We start from the raw sequence: 21964 nt of genomic DNA on the forward strand, positions 1-21964 counted from the left end.
TTCCGCAGAGAGCAGGCAGATCTACAACACAATACTGACATAACATGAAAAATCAAGCATTTCCATCTTTACTTTGGAAAATTCAAGACAGATGGTAGCCTGAATATGACATGAAAAAAGCGCAAGTTGACAACATAAATATGTTAGGGCCACACATACATTCTGAACATGCATTCCAGCATGTGCTGATTTGTTAGAAATTCCATAGAGGAATGTGTATGAGGTGGATGTCCAGTTAAGTAGTAGTAGTATATCATTGCTCACCATTTTGCTAAGCAACGCTTAGAACTAAAAACATAAGCTAAAAATACATAATCTGGTGTAGTGTGAGGAAAATGTCGATATGTAATTACTTGTTTCTTATGCTTGTGCACGCAGAGATGTTTGCTCAGAAGTGCAATGAACCAGACTCACTAGGTCTTTTTCCTCCAGGCTGCTTTCAGTCAGTGAGAGAAAAAAAGGGACACCAGGGGCATACACAGGATCTACTTTTGGATAGGACCTTCTATTACTTACTGCCATTTTATAGCAAGTAATAGTTAGAATGTACCATCACACTTGCTGCCATAGGCGTACACAAAATTTTCTCAAGGGGGTGGGGAGTTTCAAGGATTTTTTTTCTTCTCAAGGGAGTTTGTTGTTTCCTGCAAAATAACACCATAACTCGTCTTGGGGGGGGGGTTAGAACCCCCAAAACCCCTCTTTGCATGCACCAATGCTTGCTGCTGACCAATCTTTTTCTTGTCTTGAGAATTCATTCAGTAAAGAATGTTTGTTCAGTGAAAAGAATCCAGTAAAGAATCCATCCTCCTAAAGAATCCTTAATGTAATGTTCTGCATTTGACAAGATTATTGAATTAATTTCAAAATCATAGCATTCTTTTCTACTGTTTTCCCATTACATTGGAAAAACTGGTGATGTCTCTGTTAGTAAGATTTATGTGAAACTGAATGTAAAGTTTAGCTTCAGATGAATTTCACTTTATCTTTTTTTTTCATTGCCCATAAGCACTTCTTCATCTATAGTGCGCCATGAAAGTTTAGGCACAACACTAATTTTGAGTATTAAGTTATTCAATATAAATTGTGAGGCTTTACACATTTTGTGCAGAAATCCTGAAACAAATGAGTAGCACATAACAAAAACAAAACAGAAATCTTGAATGTTTGTTACATTATAGTGAGAATAATGAAAATGCCACAAAGGTCTAAGTAAATTTTAAATACTTTTTTTAGAAATCATGAAAATAATTTTAATAGCTTATTTGATTACCATTGCTTTTTATAACATGAAATACACACATTTTCATTGAAAGTACAAGGTTTTATAGTAGTTCTGGACACAAATCAAACCTTGCTTTCTCAATTGAGTTTTTCAGTACTGAAACCAAAAATATACTGTTTTCCTCTGCTATACATGATACGTATAAGGGTACCACATAGGTTTTCTATGGGGTTAAGAGGTATGGACTGAAGGCTGGCCAATCCAGAACCAAGACATGTTCAGCTCTGTTACACTTTTTTGTTGACTTTGGGGTGTGAATGGAAGCATGATCCTGCTGAAAAGTCCAGCTTGAAACATCTAATATTTTTCCAAAATGGCAATAAATGGCTTTCAAGTGTTCCTTGGTGAGTTTTTGAATTCTCTCTGCCATTTAATAATGCCAACGAGGTTTGTTTATCATAACCAAACACTCCCCATACCATCACCAAACTTCCACCTTGCTGCATACTGGATAAAGTTCTTGGACTCTTTCTTAGATCAGGCCAATAATAAGAATAACTGTCTGGGCTATTTAAATTTCACTTCTTTTCATCACTGAAGAGTATACTGTCATTTGCCTGAATATGACATATGGACTCGAGTGCAGATCAATTGCGCTTGCTTATGGTGATGTTTTGAGAAGGGTACTTGCTCTTTTGCAACTAGCCGACTTCGGGAATTCATCTAAGAACAGTTTCTCTAAAAATATGCAATTCCCTTCTATATTCTGTTTCACTAGCTGAGTGATTCTGCTTCAAAACCAGTCTTTTTATTTTTCTGTCGTCACGTAAACTGGTCACTCGGGGTCTTTGGGGTCTTGATTTTGGACACTAGCACTCTATAGACGTCTCACTTAATTGGATTTAATTCAATAGAAATTTTAGGAAACAAACTTGCCTTGTAACTTCAGTACCCATATCCACAATATTTCCTTGTTTGAAAATTGAGTGGATTTTGGAGCTCACGAAAACATTCAATGTTCATGTAGCAACAATGAGAAACACCCTTTTGTGACGTAAATCTACATAGCATATTGAAATATGCATGAATTTGATTCTGTGCCTATACTTTTGAGGCACTTGGAAAATCGGGCATGGGCCCTACGAAAGATTCCCCGACGCAGGAGGTAGGGGCTATGGAGGGAGCAATAGGTAGGAGGTGCAAAAAATATGTCCTACACGGGTACATATTTTGTCTCGAGCCGCCCAGATAGCTTTCTGGTATTACGATCAGAGGCCTTGTCTATTTTCTCAACGTTTCCGTTGTCGAGGTATAGTAGGACTCAAAAGCGTGATGTCGTGAATTTTTACTGTGTTAAATTTTGTTGTCTTAAGTAAAGTCTACGCTGCCGCCCCTTACACAGTGCGGTCTTAAGGCATGGGCCCACCCGGGCCTCAAGTGAAAAGGGACCTCACAAAAATGAGATCTGGTTGAAATTTTCGAGAATTTGTTTGGTAGGGCCTCTGAAAAATCATTTGGCCCGGGGGCCCATGATACTCTTAAGACGGCCCTGCCCTTACAACCAGCCGCCCGGGTCCATTGCACCCCTTGCACCCTCGCTTAAGCTGCCCTGTCCCAATACATTATCACAGCAATGTAGTTTTAAAAAATTTTAAATTTCGCTGGTATTTTTCCCCATGTATGATTTGATCTCTTGGAGTTCTTTATAACTGAATTCGACTTTATTTCTTTTCAGCAGAGGAAATGGATTTGCACCCTCTTTCAAAATTCATAAAAAAATACCCCAGAGCAATCATTCTCTATTCGATTTTTATAAATATATTCCCCATCAGACCACTCAGTGCTGGCTGAAGATAGCTTTGTGCTAAACTAGATGGCTATCCGTCTGTAATTGCATGAAAACGATGGGTTTTTTACAAGCTTTCATTTTTCACCCATCTACTTCTTGGATTACATTTACTACCAGCACTCAAAAGAATGTCAATGAATGGTCAACAAATTTTTGCCTGCTTTCTTTATGGCAGCCCTCTTTGAATGAAAAGTCTGAACACACACAATTTTCTGTCTTTACAGTTATTCCATTTTGCTTAAACCTCTCCTATAGTTTGTGTCAGGGCTTACTATCACCCCCAAGTCGTAAAACCACCGAGATTACATGAACCTCTTTTTTTATTTTCTTCTTCCTCATGTTAATGTTACTTGAATGGGGAAAAATTACGAAAAAGATATTCTATGCATTTTATTTGAAATTAAATTTTTTTAGTCACTCTGACTAAAAAAATTTAATGTCACAAATTTCTTCGTGGCCCCCGTATCAGTAGCTGTGGCTCCCCTTTTGCAAGATTTTCATCCGTGGCCCCCCTGGAATATCCTGGGGCCATATGGCCCCTGGTTGAGAACCACTGTTCTAGAATACATGATTTCTCTCTCTCTGATCTTGGATAAAATTATTTATCCAAGTTATTTTTATTATGTTAAAGATTATACTGTGGGTCTAAACTTTTGTGCTGACCTGTATTACCAGCTCCTCCTAAGAGGGGGGGGGGAAGGGACACTGAATGTGTGTTTAGTGAATGGGAATCGGGGTGAATATCTACCTCTAACCTCCTGACTATGCCAATAGTGCAACCTTTTTACTGAATGTGGAGGGGGGGGGGGATGTTCGCCCTTTTGTATCTGCTAATGCTCCTTAGGGCTAAGTGGACTAGGACCTAATATTAAAAACTAATTGCAAGTGGCCATGCTTATGTGCCTACTTAGTGAAATTAAAACCTGGATTTTTGGAGCTGAAGGTTATTTTGAGGGCTTGCCAGTTGGCTTTTTTTTATTTATTCTGAGTTATTAAAAGCAGTGGCATATTAACACATGGGGCCAACCCAGGCATGGCCAGGATGTCTCAAATGTCGAGAGAACCTCGTGAAAATGAGATTGAGTTAAAATTTTTTGAGAGATCAAGCACACAAATTGATAGGCAGGTATTTCTAGTGATGTGGGAGCCTCTGAAAAAAAAAAAAAAAACGCTTTTCTGGGGGGGGGGGGGGGAAAGGCCCATGATGCTTTTAGGACAGCTTTGATTAAAAGACAGTGGTTACATAGCATCCCTTTCATGTACATGTTCTAGGAAAATTAGGAAAATGGAACATTTATTTAAAAAGTAACTGTTCAATTTCAATTTTTTTCATTAAATAATTTACTTTTATTTGAATTTAACAACCATTGTTTGTTTTTAGGCAAATTAACCGTGATTGTTGGGCCTATTGGAAGTGGTAAATCTTCTCTATTATCTGCTATTCTTGGAGAACTTCATACATTGAATGGAGCTGTGACTTGGAACAGGTATGTTGAAAGTTGAGCTCTTTGTCTTGAATAAACTGTGATAATGGATAACATGGGTCAGGGGGGCAATGCCCACCCCCATCCTCCAGAATTGTCTTGACTTATCTAAGATAGAGGTTAGTTATAATTAAACTGACACTACTTAGACCTGTGTAGTGCTCATTCTGGTGGACATATTTCGTTAAAACTTGGGTATATAGTACTGGGGGAAAGAGAACTCAAATATATAAAAAGATGGTTAAATTTTCGACCACCAGGTGAAAAAGTGTCACTTAAAGAACAAGAAACACAAAACTTCATTTAACGGTATTTGTTCAATGTGTATTTAATTTGTGTCAATCACATGCTCAAAACACATTATAGCATGTTTCAACAGTAGCCAGAAGAGCGTCTTCAGGAATTGCAGCAACATAGCCTGCTATGTTAGCTTTCAATTCAAGCAGAGCCTATATGCTTTCTCCATGGACTTGATCTTTAAGAAAACAACCACTACCAGATGTCACAAGGATTCAAGTCTTGAGAACAATAAGGCTAAGCATTCAAAAAACTTCTAGACATTTACCCCTGCATCTTCAAAGTTAGCACGAAACAGTTCCTTCACTTGTCAGCTGGCATGGGGTGCTGCACCTTGTATGAAGACTAGTCTCTAAACATTTTTTAAGTCAGGAATGACTTGCTTCTGCAGAAGTTTTCAGCTTGTGATGAACAACTTTTAGGCTTTGAAGAAAGCATTCCTCAAGACACACATTTCAGGCATTTATTTATCATCATCATGCATAAAAATACAAATATATAACACAGAAACAACACACCACACAACTTAATAGAAGAGTTTGATCCCTCAAGGGACTCGTGCCCATCCAGGGCACATCGATTAAAATCACAATTTTATGTAATTAAACAAGTGACTGATGCAAATGAATGCATATTGAACAAATGCTGTTATTAAACAACATGGAAGTTTTTTTTATCTTGGAAGGTGTAGTGCATATGATAATATAATCACAAATGTATTTTGATTTTTTTTCCACACTGTGGCATTTATTTTCAGAAATTCTATATGCTTTTACCAAAATTTTCTGTAAATGAAATTTTTTTTTATAGCTCTCCTCAGGTGGCTTATGTTCCTCAAAAACCATGGTTGATGAATGCTACTCTCAAAGATAACATCCTCTTCGGTGAATTTTTTGATGGCAGAAGGTATAAAAACAATTTCCTAGACTTTTTTTTTCATTTCTCTTGATTTGAATGAGGCTTTACATATTTGTGTGCATTTATGTGTTACAAAGATATACCTGCATGGAATTTTTTTTCATGCTAAGAGCATTCAGTGTGTTGTATTACATTCCACATAACACAGTAGAGTCTTGAAAGCTCGGGAGTAAAAACAATAGCAGCCCCAGTGTTATTCAAAAATAAAATTTTGAGAGCAATTTCACTCCTCTACAAAGTTTTTAAGGGTATTTTTTGTGAAGAGAAAGGCATTCTTCTTTTTGTCAGTGAAAAGAAATAACTTTATTGACAAATTGCTTAATATTTGAAGGAACATTTTTCACTCCTTAATAAATTTTGGAGGAGTAAAATTGGATTTTGATGCATAAACCATGCATTTAGATGCATATTGGCAAACACTGAGCAGCCCTAATCTGTAAAGAATTTAGCCGTTGAATCGAGAGCAAAACAGGTGAGAGTGAGCATGAATACATAGGTCCAAAGAAAAAAAAGTTTAAACACTTATATATTTCATGAAATAAAGCTTACTGGGCTTTAGCCTGGTGGTTTGGGGATGGATATTCTATTTTTTAATTGTTTACTGCATATGTTTACACATAAAATCAATATAGGGGGCCCTCCTCATTCAAAAAGTCATTTTCTATTTTTATTTTTTGGATAATTTGAGTTTTCAGTAATCTCAGGTAGTCTTGGCCCCATTCATCTCTTGGATTATGGAGACTCTACTGTATGTGAATGCATTAAGTAATTATGATATGTGTGAAGCAAATTTCTAGTTTCCTTCTTAATTGAGTCTTCATGGTTTTTCTTGTTCTGGGTTTTCCTCTAAAGATGGGCTGTAAGGCCCTTTTCTCAACTATTCTAGTTTAGCACTGAAATAAAATCATGAAATATTTATTTCTGGTCCCTTTTCAGAAAGGGGAAATTTTTCAATCTAGTAGTAGGCAATATAATCATTATTTTTCATGTAATGAGGAATTTTTTTCTTTCACAAATTAGGTATCATCAAGTTGTTCAAGCATGTGCCTTGCAGCCTGATATTGATCTTTTACCAGCAAGAGATTTTACTGAGATAGGTGAACGGGGACTAAACTTAAGTGGAGGCCAAAAGCAAAGAATTGCTTTGGCTAGAGCATTTTATTCGCCTGCAAGATTGGTTGTGTTGGTGAGTGCCATTCACTTATGGGGAAAAAAAAAATCAAAACAGAATAGGATGACTCTTTTTGCTCTCTTCGTAAAAAAATGAGCATATTTGGGCGATTTTTTTTTTTCATATGGACTTGAATTTCTGCATCAATTCGCCTCTAACACTGTGAGTTTATTTGATGAGTACTTTTTATAGGATCTTCGCATGAACTTCATCATTTTATTTGTTCTGTGGGAGCACCAGTTCACCCCTCTACCTTTTTAATTTTTTCCCTTTGCTCAATAAAATGTATCTCAGTACTTTTTGCCTGTGGAGTCATCAAATATGGGATGTTCGAGAACAGGAAAAAGAAATCAAAGAAATGGACCTTAGTTGGATATTGTGCAGAGATGAACTCGGAAAGAAACCTGGTTTCCACCGAGATTCAAACCTAGTGCAAACTGGGCAAGTGTGCTACCATCCACACCACTGGAGACACAACCCCAGCTTCCTTATTTCACGCACTGTGGCATGAGGCACTGAAGTAGAGGTATTAGTAACCTTCACACCCTTAATTTTAGCAAATCACTACCAGGTGGGACCATAGAGAGAGTGAGAGAGCTTTTCCTCAGGCCACTACATCAAGGAAATAGACCTTTATTGGATAGTGAATTAATTTTATTCTGAGGTGAATTCAGAAAAGTTATCTGGCCTCCGCCAGGGAAAAATGTTCAGATGAAGTGTTTTCTTCCTTTTCATGACTGGCTTGAACTTTTTCTCACTTATGATGGTTCACAGAATTACATTATCACAACTCCACACATTTGTATTATATTGTCCTGGCACTAGCAAAGCAGAGAATGCATTTTTTCCATGATACTTGTGATTTAATACACAAAGTTTGTTATAGTGGCCACTTTTTACAATGACCAGTATGATAAGTCCCAAATGTTTTTATATATTGACTATTCTATTTGTTTTCCTTCCAACGTAACCAGAATTCTTACATTTTTCACATTTTGAATATATTAATATCTGATGTTATGGTGTTCACTTTTTTAGAAGTTCTTTTTCTTTCTCCTTTTGCAGGATGATCCACTTTCAGCATTAGATGCTCATGTTGGTGCTTATGTTTTTGAACATGGTGTCAAAACACTTCTTTTAAGAAGAAATCGCACTGTCATTCTGGTTACTCATAAGCTGGAGTTTTTATCTGCTGCATCAAAAGTAAGTAAATATTGGTGAGCATAATATTTAACAGAATAATTTTTCATACAATGTATAACTTGGCGATATACGTGTTTTATTTGTGTCTTTTTTGAAAAATACGGTGGAACTTTAATTTTCAAGCATAATTTGTCCTGCAATTATACTCGTAATCCAAAACACTGGTACAGTCTAACCCTGATTTAACAAATTGAAAGAAACTGACAACTTCACTTGTTGAGTTGAGAAGATCATTAAATCAGGGTTGAACTTATCAGGAGCATAAATACACTAGAAACGGCAAATTTTAGAAGCTACTTTGGGGTTACTGTTACTACTTATTTCTGACAATAATTGTGTAAATTGGAATATAATTGGAATAAAAAATCCTTAAGAATAAAGTCAGGATGCATGGTCACTGATCATAGTGATGGACTTGCATTACACGAAGACCTGGGTTCGAATCCCACTGGCACCACAGTGGTAGTCGGTTGAAGTTGGTTTTCTGTCACTACCAAGTTCTAGGCCCGAATGCAGGTTGATCTCTCCATCAAAAAGTCTGGCAACAGGCCTGCAATGGTACGAATATTCAATCATTGCACTTCACTCATGGTTCGATGGCAGCACTAGAAGACGCATTACACAGAAACAAACTTCACATTAGATTCAAAATACATACATGCACATACCAATATGTACTAATTTGTTAGAAATTCTGTGGAAGAATACAAGGAGGTACACAAAAATAACTGGAATCGTCTAACAATGAGCGAAGCATCCATATTGCGCTGTTCTACCTTTAGGTTAAGCGTAGAATTACCCCTCCTGAGTCAATGTGCCAAGCAGCTTTGACATCCATGAATTTTTTTAGTGGAAGCTGTTTAACTTGTTTCTCATTTTTGGTCATGACAGACTTGCGTGAACAGAGTGAGGATCTGAAGTTTTTCTTCCTGCTTAGGAAAGAAGCAGCAGAAACTGTTGGGATGTTAGAAAGAGCTTACAGGGATGCTGCTATAGGTAAAACTCAAGTGTACGGATGCTTTTTTATGAGCTAGCTGCCAAGAAGATTGCACAACAGGGTGCGAAGAAAAGACACAATTTGGGAGAGACGGGTGACTGGTTTTTGCATCATCGCAATGCTGTGTTTCGCACATCCTTCACAGTGCACTAATTGCTAACAAGAAAGTGTGATTCCTGTGCCTCACCCGGAGTATTAATCTGATTAGTTTGGTGTGACTTTTCTTTATTCTTATGAATGAAGAGAAACCTGAAATAAAAGCATTTCCACAACATTGATGAGGTGTAAAAAAAATAAAAATGGAGGCCCTGTCTGGCATTACAACTGATGAATTTTAAAAATGCTTACAACAATGGAAGAAGAACTCAACTATTGTATTCAAGTACAATGCCAAAACAGGCAAAATGCCCAACGAGGTGCTGAGAAAAAGATGCCCATAACAAATATGGATGTCATATATTTCAAAAATACAGCAACCCAGTTAAAAAAACAATCACAAAAATTATAAACAATATATACACATGATAAAATATTATACAGTGCCCATAAAGAATATTATGGTTGTCTTATTCTAAGTATGGATAGCTTCTCGATTTACCCCAACATGCTTATCGTATTTCTTTTTAAACGTGTCAGTTGTGTTACAATTTACTACCTCCGGGGGTAAGCTATTCCATTTATTAACAACCCTATTAGAGAAAAATTCCCTGCAACACAAAAACCTTGCATTGTCCCTTACCAATCAACACCGGTGTCCCCTTGTAAAAGCAGTCAATTGGCTGTGTACTAATAATTCATGGTCCATCCTATCCATCCCATTGAAAATTTTGAACACTTCTATCATATCTCCTCGACACCTGCATTCATCCAATGTAAACATATTCAAAAAATGAAGTCTCTCTTCATAACCTAAGCCCTGTGTGGCAATAAAGACATGTGTAGCTCTTCTATGCACCCCTTCAATCAAGTCTATGTTTCTCTGTAGGTATGGTCTCCAAAACCTTACAGCATACTCCAGTCCCGGACGAACTAAGCCTTGGAAAGGCGGAAGAATGACTTTAGGAGAATGTGAACAGACATTTTTGAAAATGAGACTAAGCATTCTATTCAATTTTGTGACCACCATTGAACAATGTTCAGAAAACCTAAGCCACTCGTCAATGAGAATTCCCAAATCAGTGACCCTACTTGCATATGGGATAGTGACACCATTCAACTCGTAAGAGAACTGTGGGTTGTTCGAACCAAAATGAGTGACCATGCACTTATCAACGCTAAATGTCATGCTCCATTCATTTGCCCATGTTGCAATCCTGTTTAAGTTGGTCTGCAGCAACTCCCTATTGCTTTGATTCCCGATTACCCCCATTAGCTTCACATCTTTACAAAAAATTAAAAAAGTATGGGGCCAAGGACACTTCCTTGAGGAACTCCACTTGTGACGCCTGTCCAACGAGAGAATTCTACGTTCACCATAACTCGTTGTGACCTATCCACGATTGCGACTTAACCACGATTCTATCCAATTCAGCAAGTTTCCCCCCAATCCCAATCTCGTGTGAACCTCCAAGAGTTTGCCATGTTATACCCGATCGAATGCCTTCTGGAAATCAAGGTAAACAACATCTACATTTTTGCCCTTACCCAAAGCCTTTATCACGTAATCATAGAAGCAAAAGAGGTTAGTCACACATGACTTCCTTTTCCTGAAACCATGCTGATTATCTGACAATATATTATTCTTGTCTATCCACTTCACAAACTGCCTTTTGATGATAATTTCCAAAATTTTCGAGAGGGAGCTCTTCAAATTCACTGGACGATAATTGGACACAGCTTCTCTACTACCCTTCTTAAATATCGGGTAGGATATTAAAGGGAATTGAAGAATTTTTGTGAAAAACTGAATATTCATATTGTACAAAAAAATTCTGGTTACTTTTGGGTACCCCTCGCATGGACGAAGTGCAAGTGTGGGTAGTAGTAGTGGTCAGAATGCATGAAAAAATTGCTTGAAATAAGTTTGCTTGAGACTATTACGTTCAACATTGTTATCAAATTCTGTCAAAATTGTAATTTTTTTGCGCTTACCCAAAAATCATTCTTCAGATGGCCTGCCATTCTTTGCTTATCAAGACAGAGAGCAAAAACGTAAAGCAACTTTATTTCGCTACTGAAATTTAAATATGTGGACAGCAAAATGCTTTATTGTGTTCACCAATTGGCCACTGAAACCTTCCCACACACACTCTCTAAATGGCTATATTGTCTTTTTTACTCAAAATGGAACAAATTCCTGCTCCTCATTTTCTTTTGTTTGTCTTTAAAGAAGAGCTGAAGGTAAAATCATGGAAAGTCAAATCTTTGAATGGTGGTTTTGGTGATAGGAAATAAAAAAACAAAATTAAGGAGAGGTTCATTCAAAAAAAAATTCACCATATTGAGGGTTTTTGTTCATTAAGTAGGAGTTTGACTTTTATTTTTGTCAGAACTTCAGAAAGCAAAATTGTTAAATCAAGGAATTTGTTGAATCTGAGTTTGTCCTATCGTGATCCAACTGTACATCCAATTAAACTTTCCCATGCATAATTATTTATTTAGAAGTGTTAGGGCGCACACACACACACAGTTGATTTTTTTTTGCTATTTGTAAAATAAAAATAAAATGTGAATAGATTGTTTATTTTGTTTTTTATAAATAATATATATTACTATTGAACTGGTACCAAAAAAAAAAAAATTCTATAGCATGAAAACTTTATTTTTAACTATTGATATAAGGTTATTGTTATGGAAAGTGGATCCATCAAAGCTCAAGGAACTGCCAAGGAAGTTGAAAATGCATTCAAGGTGGTAAACTTCAATGCAAGAAGACCTGGTAGAGATATTGGGGCCAAAACTACTGCAGATGGTACATCTAGAGAACGACACAAGTTGGTGAGGTTGCTGTCGAAGCAATCATTATATCGTACAGCTTCAACTCAGGTAAGATAAATATGGTTTTTCCTTCAATTCTGTCTTTGGTTAAGATTGGTGCTGCTGTTATAACTAGCACAATTTTGTGTTTAAAAAAACTTTGAATAGTGATATGAACTGATGCAGTATTCCCCTGCATTAGCTGACATGCATGGGATATAATATGGGAAAAAATGCATTGGTTCTGTACACATTAAAAAAAAGAAATAGAGTGAATTAAATTGAGAGGAAAAAAAAATAAAATTGTACGGCTTTTTCTATCAAGATGAGTGGGTGCCCAACCTTGTCAGTCTGATGGGTGGATGCGAGAGAAGGCTATTGCCTGGAGATTACAAACTGGTGTGCTATTGTGTGTGTGTATTGATATTTCATATAAACTTCTTTTGCAAGCCATTTTTTTTTTTTTTTTTGCAAATGCTGCTTTATTTCCTGATTTCTTAAATTGAATTTGTTCTTTTTAAGTTTCAGTATGACAGTTTTTTGAGTTGACACCATCATGATCTTTACAAGTGACAAATGGTTAGGGAAAGTAAAATAAGTATACGAGTAATCTTTTCTTCCAAACACTGCTTATCAGCAAGAAAAAAGCAGTTACAGAGTTGCAGACTTTCCATATTTATCCTGACAATGCCAGATTTCACGATATTGTTAGGGCTTGCAGATTATGAATTCATATTGCTGGTTTTCAATTATTGCCATCAACATAGAGAGAATAAAAAAAAGGAAATATCGAGTTTTTATCTTTTTTTTACAGTTTTATTTTATACATAAGTTTTATTTTGTTTATAAAGCCTCCCCATCCACATTACATTAAATAGTTCTTGAGACACCACACTACCTAGGCAGCTATGCTTTTCATGCAGGCATGGTATCCCATATGAAAAGTAGTCGAAGCCATCTAAATCTATGAATATAAACAAACATGGTGGCCTGTTCATATTGGAAACATTTTTTTTCTTTTCATGTTTAATCATAAAACGGCTGGTAGATAATTCAATCACCATATTTTCTCTATGTATTACTATGTATATTTCATAATGAAAATTACAAAAAAAAGATCAGAAAATACTGGACATCACCAGTTGTGGCCAAAATTCTTAATTTGTGGCTAAAAGTGCAGATGGACATGAAATTGTGGGTTTCTACAAATTTTGTCAATTATAATGACCTCACAAATAAAACGTTCAACATAACGAAAATATCTAGCAAATATGAAATTTATGGAAGCATTATTGGAAAAAACTGAACATTTCTTTAGGATAGTCTGACATCAAATGATAACAAAAAATATGGTTATATATTCTGTAAAGTATGGATAATATGGTCACCTTATGTATAACTTATTCTGATTCTTTTTATGCCCATAAAAAATTTTTAAATGTTCAAAATGTATGTTTGCCAGATTTTTAAGTAAATTACCAGATTTTCATAAGAAAGTTACAGGATTTTTTCCCATCTGAAGCTTGGCAGCTATGCAGTTAATAAAAAGAGAATGACATCTAGTGAAATAGCTAATAGCATTCATATGTTTTGTATTTCTTGTTGTAGAAGGGGAAAACACAAATTTTTGTTCAGTTTCATGATGGATTGCAAAGATAGTTTTCTTTCTTAAGGGTCAAATACAAGTGAGCTTGACCTATTCAAACTTGATCAATTTGAATTTTCTGAATTCCTTGAGTCCTCTATTGAATTTAATTTTGAAATTAAGGGGGAAAAACTGAATTAAATAGGTAATTCTCAGTTTTATATATGTCATTTGTAAAATGTATTTTTTCTCTGGATTCATGGCTAACTTGTATTCATCCTTTTCTTTATTGTGTGGTTTACTAACCTCTTCCTATATCATGTTGCATCTGTCTAAAATTGTAAATTCGTATCGAGAACATACACAGAAATACACAGAAAAACAATTTTGAGAATTTGGAATAATTTAAAAATTACTTGAATTGTTCTTTGCAATGTATATGCATGATTTTTTTTTTCTCCTTCAAGGAAATACGTCGTCATTCCAGACTTGTATCATTGAGTCGTCAGATGTCTCATGATCCATCTAGTCCTCTTCCGTGTCATGATTGGGGGGATCATGACGATCCTCTTCCACCTTCAAGTGATCCAGATGACCCAAGCACAGGACATAAACTAGTGAAGAAAGTTCGTTCTATTGAGAGCCTTCGCTCTCGTTCTACTTCAAGCTCTAGCAGTGTTATTCGTAAATCTGCAAAGTTTACTCCATCAAGGTTGAATTCCAGAATTTCCAATCGCACAGGAGAGGATGATGTCATTGAGGAAGAAGAAGAAGAGGAAATGTTAGGTGAGAATATTGAGAGTAAAACCTGAGCGGCAAAATCATAACATATCATTCAGTATTTTGGGCTTTTTAAAGTAGGTGATACCACTGTCGGGGGGGGGGGGCAACTTTTAATAACTTATAAGGCCACCTCGTTGGGCATTTTGCCTGTTGTGGCGTTGTATTTGTATTTGTATATATTTGTATTATGCAATTGTTCTACTCAGTGCATCATACTACTGCGTGTGCTATAAGAAAAAATAAGTTGTGCCTCCATTGTTGATTGGTTAGAGAGTGTGGCATGAGCCACGTCCTCGAATTGTTGCGCAGAGGAAATCGTGATGACATATTTATCCCAGGGTCCTCAGGGAATGTGCTAATGAATTGTTGAGGTCAGTCGTACAGATATACAGGAGTAGTGTTGCTGAGGGTATCGTCCCAAGGGATTAGAAACTTGCTAATGTTGTTCTGATATTTAAGAAGGATAGCTGTGTCCAGGATTAGGAAGCTGTGTCCAATTATCGTCCAGTGAGTTTGACGAGCTCCCTCTCGAAAATTTTGAAAATTATCATCAAAAGGCAGTTTGTGAAGTGGATAGACGAGAATGATGTATTGTCGGATAATCAGCATGGGTTCAGGAAGGGGAAGTTGTGTGACTAACCTCCTTTGCTTCTATGATTACGTGACTGAGGCTTTGGGTAAGGGCAAAAATGTAGATGTTTACCTTTATTTCCAGAAGGCATTCGATCGGGTGAAACATCGTAAATACTTGAAGCGTTTACATGAGATAAGGATTGAGGACAACTTGCTGAATTGGATAGAATCGTGGTTAAGAGATAGGTCACAATGAGTTATGGTGAACGGGGAATTCTCTGGTTGCACATGCGTCACAAGCGGAGTTCCTCAAGGAACTTTGGGATTGCTAGCAAATTTGCAGATGACATGAAGCTAATGGGGGTAGTCGGGAATTGAAAGTGATAGGGAGTTGCTGCAGTACAACTCAAACAGGATTGCATCATGGACAAATGAATAGAGCATGATCGCTCATTTTGGTTCCAACAATTGACGGTTCTCTTACGAGTTGAATGGTGTCACTATACTGTATGCAACTAGGGTCACCGATTTTGGAATTCTCATTGACAAGCGGCTTAGGTTTTTAATAATAATAATAACGTGATCCTCACGTATTCCCAAGGGATCAGCATGATCCGTCCAGGGAATTTGTTAGTGTTAGTAAACATCCATGCCCGAACTGGGATTCGAACCCAGACCTGCACAGTGAGAAGCTAGTTACCTAACCACTCGACTGCCAGGCGGCAAGAACAACATTTTTTCTGAACATTGTTCAGCGGGGGTCAAAAAATCAAATAGAATGCTTGGTTTCATTTTGAAAAAGGTCTCTTCGCGTTCTCCTAAAGTCATTCTTCTGCTTTTCCAAGGCTTAGTTCGTCCGGGACTGGAGTATGCTGTAAGATTTTGGAGACCATACATACAGAGAAACATAGACTTGGTTGAAGGGGTGCAGAGAAGAGCTACGCATGTCCTTATTGGCACACAGGGCTTGAGTTATGAAGAGACTTCATTTTTTGAATATGTCTACATTGGATGAACGCAGATGTCAGGGAGATATGATCAAAGTGTTCAAAATTTTCAACGGGATGGATAGGGTGGACCATTAGTACACTGTCAATCGACTGCTTTTACAAGGGGACACCAGCATCGATTGGTAAAGGACAATGTGAGGTTATGGTCCCCCATCGATGATGACTTAATATTTTAGTGGCCCCTATGGTGTCGCAGGGGATTTTTTTCTGTAATAGGGTTGTTAATAAATGGAATAGCTTACCCCCCTGGAGGTAGTAAATTGTAACACAATTGACACTTTAAAAAGAAATACGATAAATATGTTGCACTCTTTTTGATATTTACTTCATACAGTAGGACTCTGATAATTATTAGATTAGGACCAGACCTACGTTGGATAACCGACCAGGCCATAATATGATGAAAATTGTGCTTACACAAAAGTTATTTGTAATGACCATATAATGCTGAAAATGATCAAATGAATACAGTAAAGCTAAATGAAATACTGCAACATATTTACAGTTTACTTATTTTTATTTTCAAGCATTACATATGATGGGCTTTAAAAATATTTAAACAGTTATTTCAATCTCTTCTCTCATCAAACATTCTCTAATTTTTCTGTCAGCACAAGGTATTTGTCTAGTCAAGAGTGTTCTAAACTTATTTTTCTTATTGAATTTTAAATCCTTATGGCCCGGCTAGGCCTACCCATATGATCTCATATTATATTTGTAGCTTCTACAACTCTCGCCCCGTCCCAATGCCTTTCCTTAAGGGCGATATTCAAGAGTGAAATCTTCGCAACCTGTAAAGCTCTTGTACAGGCTGCAACATTCTTTAAACGAGTTCATTGTGACTCTAAGTGTTTGGCACTTCATTTTACTGAACCTAATTTTTTTCAATGAATTAATGAAAAGTATCTTGGATAACCTAAAACTTAGCTAATCTGGTTTCAAATGTATCTACCACATTCTTATGAGTATATTTTGCTGCAAACATCTAAGGAAGAAAGGCGCATATGCCTAAATATTCTACAACTTATACTGAGAAGAGCAAGTTATTTTTTGAGTTTTTCGAAAACAACTTTTCGGATTTGTTTTTACTATTCAATTAGTTTTAAACAGTTAATTTTCAGTCAATGTGTGCATATATATTAAATATTTAATTTATTTTTATATGTTTATACTAGAGAAAAGTATCTGTGATGCAGATCATCCACAGTCATCATCGACATCTTTGCCTGATGGTAAGCTGATCAAAGAAGAAGATCGCGAGAAGGGAAAGATTTCAAAGAAAGTCTATCTGACTTATCTGAAAGCTTGTGGTTCGCTTTTGTCATTCTTGGTAATATTTCTAATAGTCGGTAGCCAAGCCATGAAAATTGGCACAGATTTTTGGCTCTCAAAATGGTCTGATGCTTCTGTTGATGATAGAGTGAGTACATTTTGATTGAAATGTTACTTCATATTAGTAATAGAAGTTCCAAAGGTTTTAATGGAAATAAAAGAAATTGCAAATTAAATATTTTGCAATGAATAGAATTTAATAGAGCAACAAGGTGTGACATTTTTATTTATTAGAATTAAATTATTTTTTACACAGTTCATAGTTTTCAGGTTTTTAGGCAGACGTGATTGAAAGTTTTTACCTTTCATTGTTTCATTCGCATGGGTGGGGAAAATTTTCAATAAATCTTTTTTAATGTCAGAAAAGAGGCTACTGTTTACGCCTTGTCACAGCTTGAATTGCACCGCTTTGCTGGGATCGGTCTGTTCAGCAAGATTTTCCCCACTGGCTGAAGTAACTAAGGGCTCTGGATAATGCATGAGTGTTGCTTTTATCATCTTCAAGATAGAGGAACCCAAGCCTTGTTGATTTTCATCATCTCTTCCATGCAGTCTGTTCAGTCATACTGCTGTGTTCCACTGATTTGGTTTTTATTATCATTTTTTTAATCATTGTTTGAATTTAGTAGGTACTAGTAGTGGCATGTGTTGAACATGAAAAAATCAAGTTTGCTTTAAATACATGCTGGGAACTTCATTAAGATTTTTTTTCTTTAATCCAAGATCCTATTTTTTTATTCAGCTATTGTGAGGAGTTAGAATAGAACTGTGTAATGTGGATTATGATAATGTTTATAATGTATTAATGTATCTAACCCTTGAGAGAGTTTTTTGATCAATTAACTGTGAGTCAGGTCAGCTGGAAGAAATTGATCAAGAACTGAAGGAGGGGGACCTTTTCCCATTTGCCTCTACTATTAAGAAGTTCTTTGCGAAAACAGCACCATGAGAATATAAGCAGCACCATGTAGCGGCTAACTACACGACCTGATTAGGACATTGTGAGCTGAGTACTAACATTTTTTTGTCAAATGAGAGAGGAATATATCTTTTGACCTACTATAGTGTTGCTAGTTGATAATGATAGCTAGGGCTAGGATTTCTATGATTTTGCATGTTTAGCTGCTTTTTGTTCTATAGAGCATTTTTTCATGATTTTCAGTCATTTTAAAGTATTTTTGATGATTTTTAGAGTCATTTTGAGGCATGTTTTCATTTTTTATACATATTTCAACTTTTTTCAATCAAAATGATTTTTTTCCCCTCAGTCATCTCAATTTCCTACTGAAAGACTTATACAGGATGAGATGAAAAAGGGTGGATATTGTTTGTTAGGGGACATCTTGCCATACCTTTTAATTTCTTGCCTTTCCTTCAATTTCTTCCCTTAAGCTGGAGATAAAAGTTCAGGAGGGGACTTGTTGCAAGCTAAGCTTGTCTCCAAAGGTCCCTTCTCACCATTCTCTTTCCCCTGAACAATAATGTGACTAAATTGAGTCATCATCCAATTGATTTTGGGTCCAGTAGATAAGTCCTCAATGTTTTCACATACTTCCAGTTTTTGAAATACTAATAGCTGGTGGGAGAGGGGAGGGGGTACCTGGAGGTCCATTCTAAAATCTCACTCACTATATTGTCTCCTTTTGTATATTCTGTGACACATATGTGGATGTTGGTAAACTCAAGAATTTCAGTCCAAGAAATGACCAATTTTTAAAATAGTATTAATTGCATTAACATTCTTCATTCCTGCATTATTTTGCTAAAATTAACGTTACTGGAAATGAAGGAAAATGTTTTATTTTTTTTTTACTTTATGAGACAATTTTCTGTTTTTAGGGCATAAATACATTTTTATAGAGCATTTTCTATCAGTTTTAGGTCATAATAATCCTAACCTTAATCATAACTTATTAAAAAAACAAAAGCTTTTGGATTCTCAAAATGTATGAAAAAAAACTTTGGATGACAAGAAAAAAATTATTCACATAAATTTAAATCCAGATAACTTTTTAAACAAAGTTTTTCCCATGTTATGATATAGTTCAGGTCCATATTTTGTCAATATTATGAAAATACTTGAATGGTAACATTATCTGCCATTCTATTTAGTGTTGTATATTGTTCATTATTTTCTTTATGATGTTTTTATTTGTGGACAGATACATGAACTTATTTGAAGTAATAACAGACACTATATTAGTGGCACATAACTTTTTTTTTTCTTTGACAGGAGAGGGATATTCATTATTATATTTACATATACGCAGCATTGTCAATAGCCAGCATAATATTAGCATTTTTCACTAACTTGGCATCACAGCTAACATCTTTAAATGCTGTTAAAATCTTGCATAACCGGATGCTGACGAATATAGTGCAGTCTCCTATGAGGTATAGTTATTCCTTTTCTCCTGGTCAAATTTTTGGTTTATCATTCATTTTTTGAATGATTATGTGTAATATTTTTGTGTGAATCCAGTATCTCTGGGCATGTCATGACCACTTACTCTAATGTGGACAAATCCCAGGTGCCAGGTCACCGTGTCTACTAAAAAATTGGTAAAATTTTCTTTGTGTAGTTATTGAATTTCAGGCTGAGAGCAGCACAAAATGTTTGAAATTTATAACAATACATCTGCCAACATGAAAGAGGGGTCACTATGCCTTGAAAGGCAAAATAATTATTATTTTGGATCTTTTTCTTTGTGTAAAAACATTTTTTTGCACCTAGTTTTTTGTGATTTGTGCAGCTTTGTGCTAATGATAGATATCCCAAATTACTGGTCAAACAAAGAGAAGTTTAACTATAGAATTGATTTCACAATTAAATGATTATTTTGGATAAATTAAGAAGAGAAAACATTGGGTCTTGTTATTCATTGTAGCTAATGCAGACATCTTCTGTGTGGGTAGAAGTAATCACAAATCCAAAATACGGTATCCCCCCCCCCTTTCCCGCATTATCAGCATGCTGTAAAAATTTAAATACACCAGCTTTTTGATTGTTGGAGCCTGGACTATTTCCAGCATGCTGGAAAAAGTGAGATTTAATAAGGATCACAGCATGCATTCAGTCAATTTAATAGATTTTTAAAATAAAGATATTTAAGGATTTTTTTTTTTCCAGAATCTGACACACCCAAATTTCCTGTCATTCTGGAAAATACAGATATTCCCGGCATGCCAACTAATTGGGGGAAATGCGGTAAATAAGCGAATACAAATGAAATAATGCTTTTTCATTGTAACGTGAGATAGTGTGTTATTTGATAAAGTCAGATCATTTCTCAATCACATACATGCAGTTGGAAAAGATAAGATCCCAGAATGTCCAGACTGTTTAGTTTGGTATTGCAAGTTTTTACTGTGTCCACTGAAACCATTCAAGTCTGAGGCCTTTTTTAATGCATTTGTTTTAGCTTAATCATTTATATCACATGAAATGGCTCAAAATCTTTCTTAAAGAGAAAGAAAGGTGTGTCTGGAAAGCAATTCTTAGTTGGAAATAAATTAATCTTGCTCAAGCAATATGCCTCGTTGCGCATTTTGCCTGTTGTGGCCTTGTATTTGTATTTTTTATTTATATTTGTATTTAATCTTATCAACAGGTTTTTCGATAGTACTCCAGTTGGACGCATAGTTAATCGTTTCTCGTCTGATATGAGCACCATTGATAAGGTAACAGTAATATAACTTCATTCATCATCCAAAGTCTCAATACTTCTTTTGGAACCTGCTATAAATTGATTTGAATTTATTCATTTATGATTTTTGATACAAAATACAATAGACCCCACTTATAACGTTTTTCAAAAAACTGTTATGAAAAAACGTAAGCAAGAAAATGATTTAAACTGGAAGTTTTAATGATAATTAATTAGAGTTAAGATCAAGAAAATGTCATACTAAGTGGGATGGACTACATATTTCATACCTATGTTTTTCTACAGCCATGGATTGCTTATTTGTTTGAAACATTAAATTTATGGATAGATGATTGATACATCTTTTTAAAAAAATATGGGAATGACGGGAATACCCGCATTTCTCTTTGTTTGCATTGTTGAAAATTTAAAAGTGAATGGAGACGACCTTTCTGTTTTAGAAACTCCCTGTCACATTACCTGTTCTTCTGCGTTTTGTTCTGCTATGTATTTCTGCCATCCTGGTTGACATCATTGTGACACCATACTTCATAATTGCAGTTATACCATTAGGCGCTGTATACTATTTCCTTCAGCACTTTTTCCGTTTCACCTCCAGGTAGATGTTAAATACTATACAGCTTTTGATTCATTACTTTTTTGTGCATGTCCTTTGTGCTGTAATTATTGTGTTCTCTTGTAGGGAGCTTCAAAGGTTGGACTGCATCACAAAATCTCCAATTTTTTCCCACTTTTCAGAAACTGTGAACGGATTGTCTACTATAAGGGCTTTTCGGTACGTAAATTTTATTTGTTTTCATCTTATGAATGTTTTAGTGAAAAAAACTGTTTATTTTTATTCACATAAGTGCTGTTGCAGTGCGGAACATTTTTGTTCATCATGTTGCAGGAAAACTGAGTTTCAAAGTTTTATATGACACATATGTTTAGGCAGATGAAAGTGGTTCAATAAC

At 35.7% G+C, this 21964-nt stretch overlaps 1 protein-coding gene across 2 annotated transcripts in view; it reads left to right on the forward strand.

The window, feature by feature from the left end:
* LOC149085825 (ATP-binding cassette sub-family C member 9-like) overlaps positions 1 to 21964 on the forward strand; it is an 87630-nt gene that overhangs the window by 38354 nt on the left and 27312 nt on the right. For both annotated transcript variants that reach the window (XR_016192685.1, XM_089232263.1), the window contains exons 13-23: positions 4456 to 4561; positions 5666 to 5761; positions 6794 to 6959; positions 8010 to 8147; positions 11926 to 12129; positions 14113 to 14431; positions 17187 to 17431; positions 19577 to 19737; positions 20955 to 21024; positions 21452 to 21609; positions 21694 to 21786. Coding sequence is in view for 1 of the 2 variants with exons in the window: in XM_089232263.1 (XP_089088389.1) it covers positions 4456 to 4561; positions 5666 to 5761; positions 6794 to 6959; positions 8010 to 8147; positions 11926 to 12129; positions 14113 to 14431; positions 17187 to 17431; positions 19577 to 19737; positions 20955 to 21024; positions 21452 to 21609; positions 21694 to 21786 (1756 nt within the window). In the remaining variant the exon portion in view is untranslated. The remainder of the gene's footprint in view (positions 1 to 4455; positions 4562 to 5665; positions 5762 to 6793; positions 6960 to 8009; positions 8148 to 11925; positions 12130 to 14112; positions 14432 to 17186; positions 17432 to 19576; positions 19738 to 20954; positions 21025 to 21451; positions 21610 to 21693; positions 21787 to 21964) is intronic.

Source organism: Pholcus phalangioides, unplaced genomic scaffold (assembly GCF_987345545.1).
Source record: "Pholcus phalangioides strain wild (caught in Gottingen) unplaced genomic scaffold, Ppha-v1.0 ptg000005l_1, whole genome shotgun sequence".
Taxonomy (NCBI): Eukaryota; Metazoa; Arthropoda; class Arachnida; order Araneae; family Pholcidae; genus Pholcus; species Pholcus phalangioides.